The sequence below is a fragment of the Molossus molossus genome, unplaced genomic scaffold, assembly GCF_014108415.1.
Source record: "Molossus molossus isolate mMolMol1 unplaced genomic scaffold, mMolMol1.p scaffold_m16_p_13, whole genome shotgun sequence".
Taxonomy (NCBI): Eukaryota; Metazoa; Chordata; class Mammalia; order Chiroptera; family Molossidae; genus Molossus; species Molossus molossus.
In genome coordinates, this window is record NW_023425348.1 from 55429502 (window position 1) to 55442840 (window position 13339).

General features: G+C 49.6%; 1 protein-coding gene across 1 annotated transcript in view; it reads left to right on the forward strand.

The window, feature by feature from the left end:
• The first annotated feature begins 533 nt into the window (after positions 1 to 533).
• Positions 534 to 13339, forward strand: part of PARVA (parvin alpha) — a 156961-nt gene continuing 144155 nt past the window's right edge. Inside the window, exon 1 of the mRNA XM_036258636.1 lies at positions 534 to 739. Coding sequence (XP_036114529.1) covers positions 604 to 739 — 136 coding nt within the window. The 5' untranslated portion in view covers positions 534 to 603. The remainder of the gene's footprint in view (positions 740 to 13339) is intronic.

Here is a 13339-nt window from a genome sequence, read left to right on the forward strand (position 1 = left end):
CGCCACAGCTTTGGATAAATGTGGAAACAGTCGGAGGTGCCCAGTTGGTAGGGCCTGAACACATTTTGGTTCCCTCTATTTCTTTGCACACTCCCTTTGGGGCACATGACACGGGCCTATTAACTGTACAGGTAGAAATGCCGAGAGAAAGCAAGGGCCTCGCCAAGCAGCTGAGCCAAGACACTGGGCGACAGAGTAACAGGTGGTTTGGGTTCAGCAATTGCTGAACCCTGGATTTCTGCAAGGATCTGTGCTAGGTGCAGAGCCAGAGGAAATGGGGCTTTCAGGCCAGTGGGTCACTCACACGCACAAACAGATAAGGCTGTAAATCCTGCACGGGGCCGATTTGGGACATTCTCCCCGCTGGGGCAGCCAGGGGCGCAGGGAGCAGGCCTGGCTGGAGCGAGGGCCCGAGCGCGCAGCTCCTCGCAGGGCGGAGGGCGGCGCGAGGGAGGGAGAGAGGGAAGGGAAAGGCGAGCGTGAGCTGCCTTAAATGCTTGGAATAATTCCGCTTCCGTTTGGAAAGCCGCAGCCTCAGTCCCGCCGCGCCCGCCCAGCGCCAGTCCGCGTCCCCACCGGCCCGCAGCTACCCGCTCCACCGCCATGGCCACCTCCCCGCAAAAGTCTCCCTCGGTCCCCAAGTCCCCTACTCCCAAGTCGCCCCCATCCCGAAAGAAAGATGACTCCTTCTTGGGGAAACTCGGAGGGACTCTGGCCCGGAGGAAGAAAGCCAAAGAGGGTGAGTGTGGCCCGGCCGCACGAGCGGCAGGGGCTGGGGTTCGTGGGGTTGGGGCTCCGGCCGGGCGGGAGCGCGCCGCGTGTGCCCGGAGGAGAGAGGGGCGCGGCGAGGCGTGCGCGCGCTTCCCGGGAACGTCTGCGGGGCCAGGCGCGCCCGCGGGCCTTCGCCCTCGCCCTGCCGGTGGTCGCACCCGCGCAGCTCTCCAGGGCCCCGCGGCGCTGGGGTGGAGCTGCCCGGGCCTGGAACCAGGCAACGCCCGCTCTGGGCCGGGGGCCGCGGCCGCGTGGCCCGAGGGCCCAGGACGGACGGCCCGCCAGGCAGGAGGCGGTGTCCTCCTGTAGGCCCAAGTCCCCGCCCTCTGTGCGCCCGAAGGCTGGCATTTCCCAAGTTTCTGCGGAAACTTTTCTGGGCGCCGTCACTCTCACTCTCTGCCTTTCCTTGGTCTTTGAAGTCAGTTTGTTTGCTGAAGTCCAGATGCAGCGTTGGCCTCTGGATCTTGCCCATCCCCAGGGCCCAGTGGACTCTGTTAGTGAGTAGATCAACATCAAATGCGTGTTGAATGAATGAGTGAAAAGCTGGCGGTCCTGCTGTGTAAAAATGATCAACCGGAACCCGAGGGGAGAAAACCAGGATGAGTAACACACGTAGCATCATGGACGTGACCCTTCTGTGAACTCAGAAGTTGAGAGCTCTTGTAAAAACCATTTCCTTTCCCCACCCGGGTGAATTGAAGCACTCATTTCTTTTTCCAGGACAATTTGCTTGTAAAATATTTTGTCTCATGGGCAGATTTCGCATCCGGGTGTTTGGTTTGAAAAATGAAATGACAATTCTGAAGAAGCTAGTGATCGATGCATAGATAGAAGTTGCTTGGTTAATTGGTTTTCCCCTCTCCGACTGCTCAGTGGTGTGGGAATAATCCTTTTTGAAGACTGCGACACTGAGATGTAAAATAAGTTTCATGTTCCTGAATTCCCTTAAAGCGTAAAAAAGAACTTCACTGTTGAGAATTATCCAACTGGACACACAGAATGAGCTTTCCATCCTTTCTCTTGAAGTGAGAATCAGCAAAACACATCCCCAAAAATGTTTTCCCCTATTTGGTTAATTTGGTAAATCATTGAGTAGCATGCAGCTGGTAGCAAATCATGAAATCCTGCCTCAGAAAGCCCTTCTCTAGAGGGCCCTTCTTTTTCCTACGGTATTGCTGATATGGGCTCTCTGGTTTAAGACTGGGCAAGTCGGAATTTCTGGAGCTCTTGACCTCCCAGGAGAGCTCACCCCGCCTTTGCCAACTCTTTAGGAAAGTTTACTCTGCTGTAAAAGTAAAAATGTGGTCTCTATCTACTGCTGTTCTATTCACGGAGCCAGGAGGCTGAGTCTGATGGTGGCCCTTGGCTTTTTCAGGTGGGCTAGCTATTTCCTGCAGTCTTCCCCTCGCGCCAAACACTTTCTGTTTCTATAGTCGGTCCTCGTAGACAAGAATTTATGGCCTGCTGCGTCCTGTCTCTTCAGTTCCACTCAGGGTCCCTGCAGAAAACAGAAGGTCAACTTAGTTGGGATTTTGAAAGTCGTGTAGGGAAGAGACTGTTTACAGAGGCGGGGGCAGGGTTGAGGGAACCCAGGCGGATGATGAGGAACCTAGGGCCTAGCAGCAGACAGGGGAAGCTGTGACCATCCCTAGACCCGAAGGGACGAGGGGAGCAAACCAGAGCCCGTTGAGAGCTGGAGCTCTGGAAGGGGGGCTGTCTGACAGGAACTACAGCTGTGGAGGGACAGAGCCACTGTCAGTAAGGTGGAGGTAGGTGGAGCAGGGGGACACGGCACAAGGGACGCTCTGCCTGTTCTCTCTCCGGTACTTCCAATTGGCTGGACCCAGTGGGAAGTACCCAGTGCAAGGGATTCTGGGTGATGCAGGGGTCAGCTCCCTTAGCGCACAGAGCAGTGCAGAAAATAGATCATAGTGGGGGGCAATGCAGAATAACTAGCAGACCCTCTCGGAGTGAGCTGCGCAGAAGTCAACATAGTATAATAAATAGTCCGGTGCAGCCAGCCCTGGTCAGAACACTGCTGCCGCCGCCTTTGTTTTAGCGTAGACACCATGTTCTCTTAAGGCTGCTTTGCTTTACTTTGCCACCTACTTCGCTGTTGATTTCTCATGGAGCTTGTTATCAGCTGAAAGATGTTTTTATGTTTGTTGCTCCTGAATCACTCCCTTCCCTATCTCGGATTTTCTCAGTTGGGTTTCTGAAATCAAGTGCAAGATCTTTTTTTTTTTTTTTTTATCCTCACCCGAGAACATTTTCCCATTTTTTGTTCAAACAGGGGGAGGGGGGAGGAAGAGAGAGAAACATCGATGCAAAAGGTACACATCGAGTGGCTGCCGCCCGCAGCAAGATCTTTTTTTTAATCCTTGTTATAGTAACTGTTAAGTCCCGAATCTGTCATTCTGTCTACAGTCGGTCCCTCGCCACTTCGCGCTTCGACGGCCGCGGCTTCACTCTATCGCGGTTTTTCAAATACTAGACTATATTTTGAAAAAACTGTGGTAGAGCAAAGCCGGGGACGTTGAAGCGCCAAGTGGCGAGGGACGACTGTGCGTAAATAAAGAATCCTACTTGCCAAAATTCATTTATCGCGGTGGAGTCTGGAACTGATTAACTGCGATAAACGAGGGCTGACTGTATTAGCTAATCCAGGGGGTGTAAATGGGTAAATTGAAGAGCACATGCTTCTCCTGAAGGGGCCAGCCATCCCCCAGCTCCAGCTTCTTGCTGTTGCCCACCACCGCGAGCCCAGTCAAAGTAAGCAGGGGAGTGGGTCTGAAATGACCTTGGTGAGCAGTACTGTACCTTTCCAGGCGTCCATTAACCATCACTCCAGTAACATTAAGGTTAGATCCTGCTCCGGATCATGCATAATCTCACAGCTCTGTGCTTTGCAGAAACTGCCTTCTTCCTCTTTACCTCTAGTGTTCTAGAACTTCCAATTCTTCACGATTCCTCAAGATCATTGATGTTGGTCTATCCACAAATTATTTCAATTCTTTGGCATAGAATTCTCCGGGCCCAAGGACTATCATTCATTCATTTGTCCCACTGTAGTATACAAAGATTGGAAGGACATAATACATGTTAGTTAGCAGCTACTTAGGTCAATAATTTTTATATAAAAATATGTCTTCCTAAGAATACTTACTAGCTACATAATAGAATATAAGTCTCATTGCAGTTGGACTTTCATTATGGACTGAAGACAATTCTACAGGAGCCCATGATTGTATGAAGCTCGTGTAAGCACTGTTTTGGTCCCTTTGGAAATTAGGGATCTTTTCTTGCAAGTCAAATTCTTTGGTTCCAAAATGTTACATTTCAGCATTTCATTTTATTTATTTATTTTTGTTAATCCTCACCCAAGGATATTTTTCCATTGATTTTTTTTGGATAGAGTGGAAGGGAGGGAGGGAGGGAGAGAGGAAGGGGAAGAGAAAGAGAGAGAAATCGACTGGTTGCCTCCCTAATGACCCTAACTGGGGCCAGGATTGAACCTGCAACCCAGGTACGTGCCATTGACCTGGAATCAGACCCAATGGCTTGGGTCCTCAGGCCGACACTCTAACTGCTGAGCCAAACCTGCCAGGGTACATTCAGGGTACATCTGGGCCCTTCCTAGCGAGCGGTAGCTAAGACGTGTTTGTTTTTCTCTGTGGATCTTCTCTTTGGGGTTTCTGTTTATGCCATGCATGCCCTCCTGCTAGGTTCTTAGACTAGCCTTTCAGAGTCCACTTGCCAAATGGTTAGTTTCATCTTTCTTCCTCCAGACCTGTCCTCAAAACATGCTCTTTCCAGAAATACCATCTTGAAATATATCTGTCAGTTGAAGGTGCTCTAAAATAGGTCACCAACCATGGTTATTCCTATCATTTACCCACTTATTTATTATTCCTCAGAGTTTTACACTTTGTCTGGTGTCTGAAGTGTTTAATAAGGGCTTTAATTTAATCATTCTTCTGACAGTCCTAGGACTTACCGCTTTGGTTCTTGTTGGCTGTGCGGTGTGACTGGGGGAGATCCCCAAACTCCGCCACAGATTTACGGTTTTCGAGTGAGCAGGACCCTCCGCATGACTGAGCCACCCTTCTCTCCAGGTCAGCTTGCCTTCTCATTTCAGAAAAGCCTCCTCAAACCCTCACCACTCAAGCTCTTCCCCGGACCTTGAGATAGAAAACTGAGATCCAGGTATGAGCTTATTCCATTTCTACACCTGTCCTTCTGTGCTGCCTTCCTGCCCTCGTCCCTCTCATGGACGTCCCTTCTCCCCTTGCTCACAGGGCCATTCTTTTCCCCTCTCTCCCAGACTTGGCATAGCCAGATACCCTTCCTCAAATCCTCAGCCCTTTTCATGCTGCTCTGTTCCCCTAACATTCTGTAAATATGCTTGAGTCTTTCCCACTTGAAGAAAATCTCCTGATACTGGTTTCCTCTTAAGCTACTCACCAGAGATCTTGAAAGCATGACCTGTACCGGCTTTCCCTTCCTTACCTCCTAGTCACTTCCCGATCCACTGTTCCTATTCTCTCAGCAGTTATTTGAGTGCCTAGCATATGGCAGGCACTGTGCTAGGTGCTGGGACATGGCCCAGACAAAACCCCTGCCCTCATGGAGTTTACATTCTAGTAGAGAAGACAGGTAATAAAGAGATAGATTTGTAAAATATGTGTGTTTTGTATTTGTGGTGCTAAGTGCTATACAGTGCAACAATGCGGGAAAATGGAGTGCTGTGGGATGCGGGGTGGTTGGCAATTTTGAATAGGATGGCTAGATAAGACCTCACTGAGAAGGGTATATTTGAGTAAAGACCTGAAGGAAGTGATTGGAGAACCACAGGTATATTTTGGAGAAGAGCATTGCAGGCGGGGGGAATGGCAAATTCAAAGGGCCTGGGGCAGGAGTGGTGTGTTGAGAACCAGCAAGGAGTCACTGTAACTAGAGGAGAAAGTGAACACAACTGTGGAAGGTGGTGTGGTTTCAGGGGTAATTAGTCAGGGTGGGGCAGGTTGTGTAGGACCTTGGAGGTCCTAAGACTAGGGCCTCTAGTCAGAGTGAGACAGGGAGGTTTTGGAGGGTTTTGCGAAGAGAAATAACACGGCCACCCTTCTGTTTTAACTGGATCACTCTGACAGTGGTCAGTAACCAAGAGGACAGGGTGGAAGCAGGGAGGTGCGTTACGAGGCTGCCGTAATGAGCCAGCCGAGAAACAGTGATGGCCTAGAGCTGAGTGGTAGCAGTGGATGCGGTGAGCGTAGAATTCTGGATGTAGTTTGAAGATACAGCAGATAGGAGTTCCTGAAAGATTTGGTGGAGGATGAGAGTAGAATCAAGATGATTCCGGAGTTTTGGTTTGAACACCTGGAAAGCTGGAACTGTGATTTTCACTGTGATGGAAGAGCCGGTTGGAGGAGCTCAGTTTGGACTGTTTAGTTAGACGTGCATTCCCAGGGGTGATGTTGAGTTCACAGTTGGTTCTAGGAGTGTAGCTCAGGGGAGAGATGTGGGCTGGAGACACATCTGTGTGTAATGTGTTTAAAGCCAACAGGCTGAATGGGATCATCAAGGGGAGAGCATGGGTGGAAAACAGAAGAGGTCTAAGAACTGAGCCCAATGGCTTTCCAACTTTTAGAAGCTGGGAGATGAGAAGGAGCCAGCGAGAGGCTGAAAAGGAGTGGCCCATGTGAGAGCAGGAAAGTGGAGCGTGCCGAGTCCTGGAGGCCAGCTGTGCTGTCCATCTGTCTCCACTATTTACACTCACTGGCTGGTCTCCAAAGTCAGTCTCCTTTTTAACCCAGATACCACTTGGGCTCTTGGTGGCAATGGACATTATTCGACTTTGTCTTTTCCTTAAAATTACCTTGTCCCTTGTCCTTATTCACACTGAATTTGCTCCCTGTGTTTCCCATGCCTCTTTTTCAGACTTCACAGGCTTTTCGTATCTGGTTGTCCCCTCAGTAGCATTTCCGGGGGTTCTGATTGCACCTGTTTTGCTCTGTTTCTTTTTCTCCTGTGGATTATCTCATCTACTCTCATAGCTTCAATGACCATCTAAGCATTAATGATTCTCAAATCCAGATCTGCACCTGTAGTCCAGATACATCTTTCCACCATCTCCCAGATGTATCAGAGGATCCTCAAACTCCACACACCCTCAATGCAATTATGCACCCCGCTTGCCCAAATCTGCCCCTCCTCCTCCACCATCCCACTAGCTGCCTGAGGTTGCAGTGTTGTGGTCATCCTCTATTTCAGAGGTCAGCGACTTTTTCTTAAAGGGCAAATAATAGATAGATATTTAAGACTTGGCCGGCCTCTGGCCTCTATTCAGCTCTTTCCTGATTGACATGGACGACAGGTACATGAAGAAGCATGGCTGCGTTCCAACAAAACTTAAGTTATGGACACTGAAATTTAAATTTCAGCTCATTTTCATGTGTCACAAAATATTCTTGTTCTTTTTCAGCCACTTTAAAATGTGAAACCCATTCTTAGCCCTCAAGCTGAACAAAAATAGATGGTAGGCGGGCAAAGCTTGTGGGCAGTAGTTTGCCCACCCCTGCTCCCTTTCATCCCCACTTCCAATCATCTCTCATGAAGTCCTGCTAATTCTACCTTCTAAATATCACTGCCTTATTTAGGCCTCAGGAGTGCTCTTTGTCTTTGAGACTGTTTATTTCTTTGAAAGTTACTGTTTTGCCCGGCCGGTGTGGCTCAGTTGTTGAGCGTTGTCCCTGCACGAAGAGGTAGCTGATTTGATTCCGGGTCAGGGCACACACCCTGATTGTGGGCTCCATCCCAGTCGGGGGCATGCTGGATGCAACTGATTGACATTTCTCTCTCAACTGAGTCAACTGGCCAGGGCATATGTTGTTTTTTTAAACACAAAGATAAAGTCTCCCCAGTACAGACTTCTCAGCAAGACGTTCAAGACCTTCACAAGTGCTCATTAATCTAATCTCTTCTATTTCCCTTTCAAGAAACCTCCATTTGAACCATGCCAAACCGCTTTTTATTCCCCAAACCCATCATGTTCTTCCACATGTTTTAACCTTCACACAGGCTGTTCCATATTTCTGGAGTGACCATCTTCCCTTCACTGTACACAAACTCCTATTCAGTCATTCAGGCCCAACTCAGGCAACCCCTTCTGCTGGAAGCCACCTGTGCACCCCCAGGAAGAGTGAGATGCTTCCTTCCCCCCGACCTCACCCATCCTGTCCATCCTCTGTGGCAGCACCGGACACATTGCCTTCAGCCATTTGTGGGTGTGTGGTCACACACCATGTGAAATCCCTCCTCCGGTAGGCGTCCTGCCTCCTGTGATAGTCAACACATGATGATACTGGAATTTCTGTGGAATGAGTTTCCCCATATTGACCTTGGTGAAAATAGCCCACCACCGACTGGCTGTGTAATCTCAGATAAGTCTCTTCCCCTTTGCCCATGTCTAACGTCAGGGATTAGGCTAAACAACCTCGGAGGGCTCTTGCCACCCTGGTGTTCTGTGATTTCTGCTCTCATTTCGCCAGGCTTTTCTCAAATTCAGTTTTATTGTCTGTGGAGGGTGGTCTGGGAATGACATCACCACAAAGACCTCTTTCTTCCCTCCACTAATGAAGGCACCTCCGTGTCGGGAGGAGGAGATGGAAACCAGGATAAGTGGGCCCCGGCCCAAGGACACCCCCATATTAGGAATCGGTCTCCTTGTCTCGTGGAATATCTCTATTTGGTTAACAAGCGCAGTTCGTAATTGTGTTTTAGCCATTAGTACGGGAGGAAGGTTGAGAGCCTCATGTAAACATCTGTAAGCGTCAAAAATCTCCACTCACTCTTAGGGGGCAAAGGACCCATTTGGGGAAAGCTCTGTAGTAATTTCAAGACTAAAATACTTTAAAAAATGAAATTAAAACAAAATACTTGTTTTAAAAGTTGTGAAACTCCTGCTACGTTTTCAGTTGTTCTGTAGCCTGAAGTCAGTCAGAAATCCAAGTGGGGGCTTTGCCTGAGACCCAGAGCCCCCAGGATGTTTCATCTGGGTCAGTCCTGGGCCCTCAGCTTCCCTCTCGGTTCCCTGTGGACTCCAGGAGGACACGGGTGTGTGTGTTCTGCTCACATTTGTACCCCGAGTGCCTAGCACAGGATCAGGGTCTTAGTAGGTACCCTCAAAATGGTTCGTTTTAGAAAAAAAATACATGTTTTTATTGATTTTTTTTTTTTTAGAGAGAGGAAGAAAGAGGGAGAGAGAAATGGAAACATTGATGAGAGAGAAACATCCCTCATTGGGCTGCTTCCTGCTCACCCCCTACTGGGGGTTGGTCTGCAACTAGGACCTGTACCCTGAACAGAAATCCAACCAGCAACCTCTTGGTGCCTGGGAGGATGTTCAACCAACTGAGTCACACTGGCTGGGCTCAAATGGTTCTTAACACACTGAAATCGTCAATGGGAATCTTATTCCTACAGAGGGAGTGCCCAGGTTACTTCAAATTGTGTTCTGTGTTCTAACCTCAGATGATGTTTCTAGTTCCCAATTTCATCAGGGTTCAACTGCTAGCTGTGTGTGTGTGTGTGTGTGTGTGTGTGTGTGTGTGTGTGTGTGTTTTATAAAACTGCCTCCTTCCCTCGCCCTGGAATCACTTTACCCTTTGTGAGAAGATATTATCACTTAGCCCTGCTGTTTGACAAACACACATAGGGCCCCCAAGACCAGAAGTTTGGGTCCTTGAATCTGACTGTCCAGGGGCGGCCGGGAGCCTGCAAGGAGGCCCACTGGTCAAGGGTGTGAGGCTGAGCTCCGGGGCCAGTGTTCTTTGTCTTCCCCCAGAAAAGCTTGCTTTGCCGAAATGGCTTTGCACACATCCACGTGCACGTGCTTCAAGGAGGAACTGAGGTGAAGTAGCCTCTCTGCAAGGCTCGGCGAGACGAGAAACGTGCACCCTGAAATTGCTCAGCTTCGTCTACTCACGGTCTGCAAAGTTAAGGGAATCGGAGCGGGTCAGAGCAGGGCCACTGTCGTTACTCCTCCGCCGGAGATGCGGTCTCCGCAGCTCTCCTGCTTCCGGAAGAAGAACCTGCCAAGGCCGGGCGGCCACGCCTCCGCAGCGCTCTGCTCATCTCTGCTCATCTCTGCTCATCTCTGCTCATCTCTGCTCATCTCTGCTCATCGGCTGCTTCCGTTCTGTCCAGTCCTGGGACCCGTGTTTGCACGGCGTGGGTCACTGTAGGACTCATCTAAACTCCGGCTCTGCGAGCGCCTACTAAGTGGTGGCTCTGTTTGCTTGGAACGCACCAGCCTGCCAAAGCCTAGAAGAGCAAACTTTGTGACGAGTGTCGCGGTCTTCCCTCCAGACCGGCGTTAGGGGAACGACAGGCAATGAACTGAATCAGAAGTATTTTGAACTGCCGCACACTCTCTTGGGGAGAGAAGAATGAACCAAATCACTTAGCATCTGATGTTTTTTAATGAAAGTTTTTTTTCCAACCCCATGATAAAATTAGCCCATGCTAATTTTATAGAAATAGAGAAAACAGGATTTCAAAGTAGCAACTTCCAAAGGCAATCACTGTTAGAATTTTGATTTCTTTCTTTCTGTTCTTTGTCTTCATTATAATTGTTTTCATTTTTATCATGTGAGTATACCATGTATATTAGATAGATGAATATTCTGTGTCACTTTTCATTTATTATTATAAGGTAATTGGTATTCTCATCATTACAAATCTTATCAAATATACTTTTTATAGGTGCATAATATTCCATTGAGAGAATGTTCTGTTGTTTACTTAACCATTTCTTTTGGTCCATTTTTTCCCCCTTAGCAATAATGCTACCTAAGGTTTTTTTTTTTTAATTCAGAATAATTTCCTTTGCATGGAGCCCCAAAAGTACCATTACAGGGTCAAAAGCTGACACTTGGCTTGTTTACTATCAATGGTTTGTAACAGATTATTTGAGTCTGGGTGGTCTTCCTGGTAGGTTGTTTGAAAGTAGCACCAACATTGTTAGGCTGAATGTTTCTGTTTGCTCCTGGCTGGCGGGACCAGGTCACCTAAGGGTTGGGAGGGCGAGGCCTCCAGAGGGCACAGGTTTCCATGGTGTCCAGGAAGGTGTTCCGAGTGAGCTCCAGCACAGGCAGGTCTTTATTTCGGAACATTGTCTGTGGCCCTCCCTCCGTCCATATGTGGCCCCATGGATCCCACCCAGTGCCTGCTCTTCCTTATAAGGAAGCCCAAGGTGTGGCCGCCTTGGGAATAGTCGTCCTTGAAGCTCCCCTGGAGGCACAACCCCCACCCCCAGGCCTCCTCCTGCTGGAGTCCACACAGTGGAGGTTTGATCGAGAAGTCCCTCCTTCCTCTGATCGCTTCCTTCCCACCTCCTCACTCCTGAATTCTTGCACTTGCCCCACAGCATGGTAACCACAGACAGATGGGAGGGAAGAGCGAGACAGTGGGCAAGTGCCACGGTGGACAAATTTAGGTTCACAGGTTTGAGGGGCCCTTAGAAGGCAAGATTCTGGGAGCCAGAGGAAGAACCCCCGGCTGACAAGGGCAGGACTGGAGAGCCTTCTGAGTTTCAGTTGGATTTTTTTTTTTTTTTATCCTCACCCGAGGGCACCCTTCCATTTTTTGTACAGATAGAGTGGGAGGGAGAGAGAGGAAGAGAGAGAGAGAGAAACATCGACGCGAAAGGGACACATCGAGTGGCTGCCACCCGCACAACCAACCAGGGCCGGGGACAAACTGCAACCGAAGTACGTGCCCTTAGCGGGAACCGAACCCGGGTCTCTCTGTACCGCAGGCCGACGCTCTAACCGCTGAGCCAAACCGGCCAGGGCTTCAGTTGGATTTTAACAGAGTGGGCCGCAGGGACTCAGTTTCCTCCACAGGCATTGGGAGTCGGTAGTCAGGTGTCTTATTTCATCTCCTAAGAATGGATCTGAGCCCGTTGGAGCATGTAATTATTACACCCAGCCCCCCGGGGAGTGTTTCTGGGGAGGCATCCATGGAGGCAGACGCCCTCCCTGTGAGTGATGTGTCAAGGGCATTTATTTCATCGTTGAATCATACACATTCCCTTTACTCATTCCCTTATCACGTTTACGATCTAGAGGCAACTCCCCTTGTCTCCACTCTGAGAAACACAGCCTGACACTGAGGAGCCATGACTGATGTTCTTCATGAAAACACAGCCGGTCTCCAGGGTGAGGATGAGGCTGGACCACAGAGGGGCAAGGTGCATTCATCGGTTGAATAATTAATCTGCCATTTGCAGTACTACATTGACTTCTCAATTCAAAACAATTGTTCCTAAAGCGGTTTTTTGTTTTTTTTTTTTAAATCCTCACTCAAGGATATGTTTATTGATTTGAGCGAGAGAAATATTGATGTGAGAAACATCGATCAGTTGCTTCCAGTATGTGCCCCAACCTGGGATCAAACCTGCAACCTAGGTGTGTGCCCTGATGGGGAATTGAATCCACAACCTTTTGGTGTATGGGATGATGCTCCAACCAACTGAGCCACCTGGCCAGGGCCTAAAGCAGTTTTGTCTTGGTGTGGCTTCGGCAATGAGGCAAGCTAGGAACCCCTGTGGGGAGGAAAATGGGTCTGGAAGAAGGTCTGTAACCGCAGCCACAGTTTAGGGGCAGTGCACCCCAGGTCAGTTGAAGTGGGCATGGAGGCGGCAGAGTGCAGAGACTCTTGGCATTTCTTCGGTGCCTGAGTCCTGAATCAGGGAGCCTCATCTGAGTGCAGGGTGGGGTCTGAGATTCGGAACCCTGGGGACAAAAGCTGGCAGAATTTACCAAGCATGTCGGGACCCTAGCTGAGCAGGTGACGGGCAGTGGCAGGCTACTGTGTGTCTTGGGGTGGACTCAGGATTCACTGGCCCCGCGGGATGGACATGGGTGGGGAGGCTGTCAGTGCTCACATGGGAACCTAGGTCTTGCCTCTCTCACCTCATCCCCCTACACTCTAGCTTTGGAAATAAACTTTCCTCTCAGTGGGGAGGGGTTTCCCTGTTTACCATAAGGCTGAACCTCCCTGGCTCCCAGCCTGGTGGGGCAGACTTGCAGAAGACAGGTAGTTGAGCATGACAGCCAGGAGGAGGGGCAGCAGGAACCCACAGTTTGGATGCTGTTTGCAGAACACAGAAAGAGGGCAACACAATTCCATTTCAAGCAACTCGGGATACAGGCCCCTTGCGAAGAGTAGCAACTGTCTCTTGGCTGAGGGTTGTAAGGCCCCTCTTGGGGGGCTCAGTAGCCCCTCCAGCACCCCAAGGACCTAGAGAACAGAACGATCTCTCTCCCTGCTTTTCCTTCATGCCTGTCATTATGATAAATTATAAGGCTCCCGTGATAGAGAGGCAGATTGATTTGTTCCTTCTGATTGTCACTGTGCCGAACTTGGCCAGGGCGATGGGCACCCAGATTTCACACCTTCTAATGACCCTGCCAGGGCTGGATGTTAGCACAATTGGGACTTGACACTTCAAGAAATCAGAGACATTCTGTCATGGAGATCAAAGTTCAGAATTGCTTAAATTGGT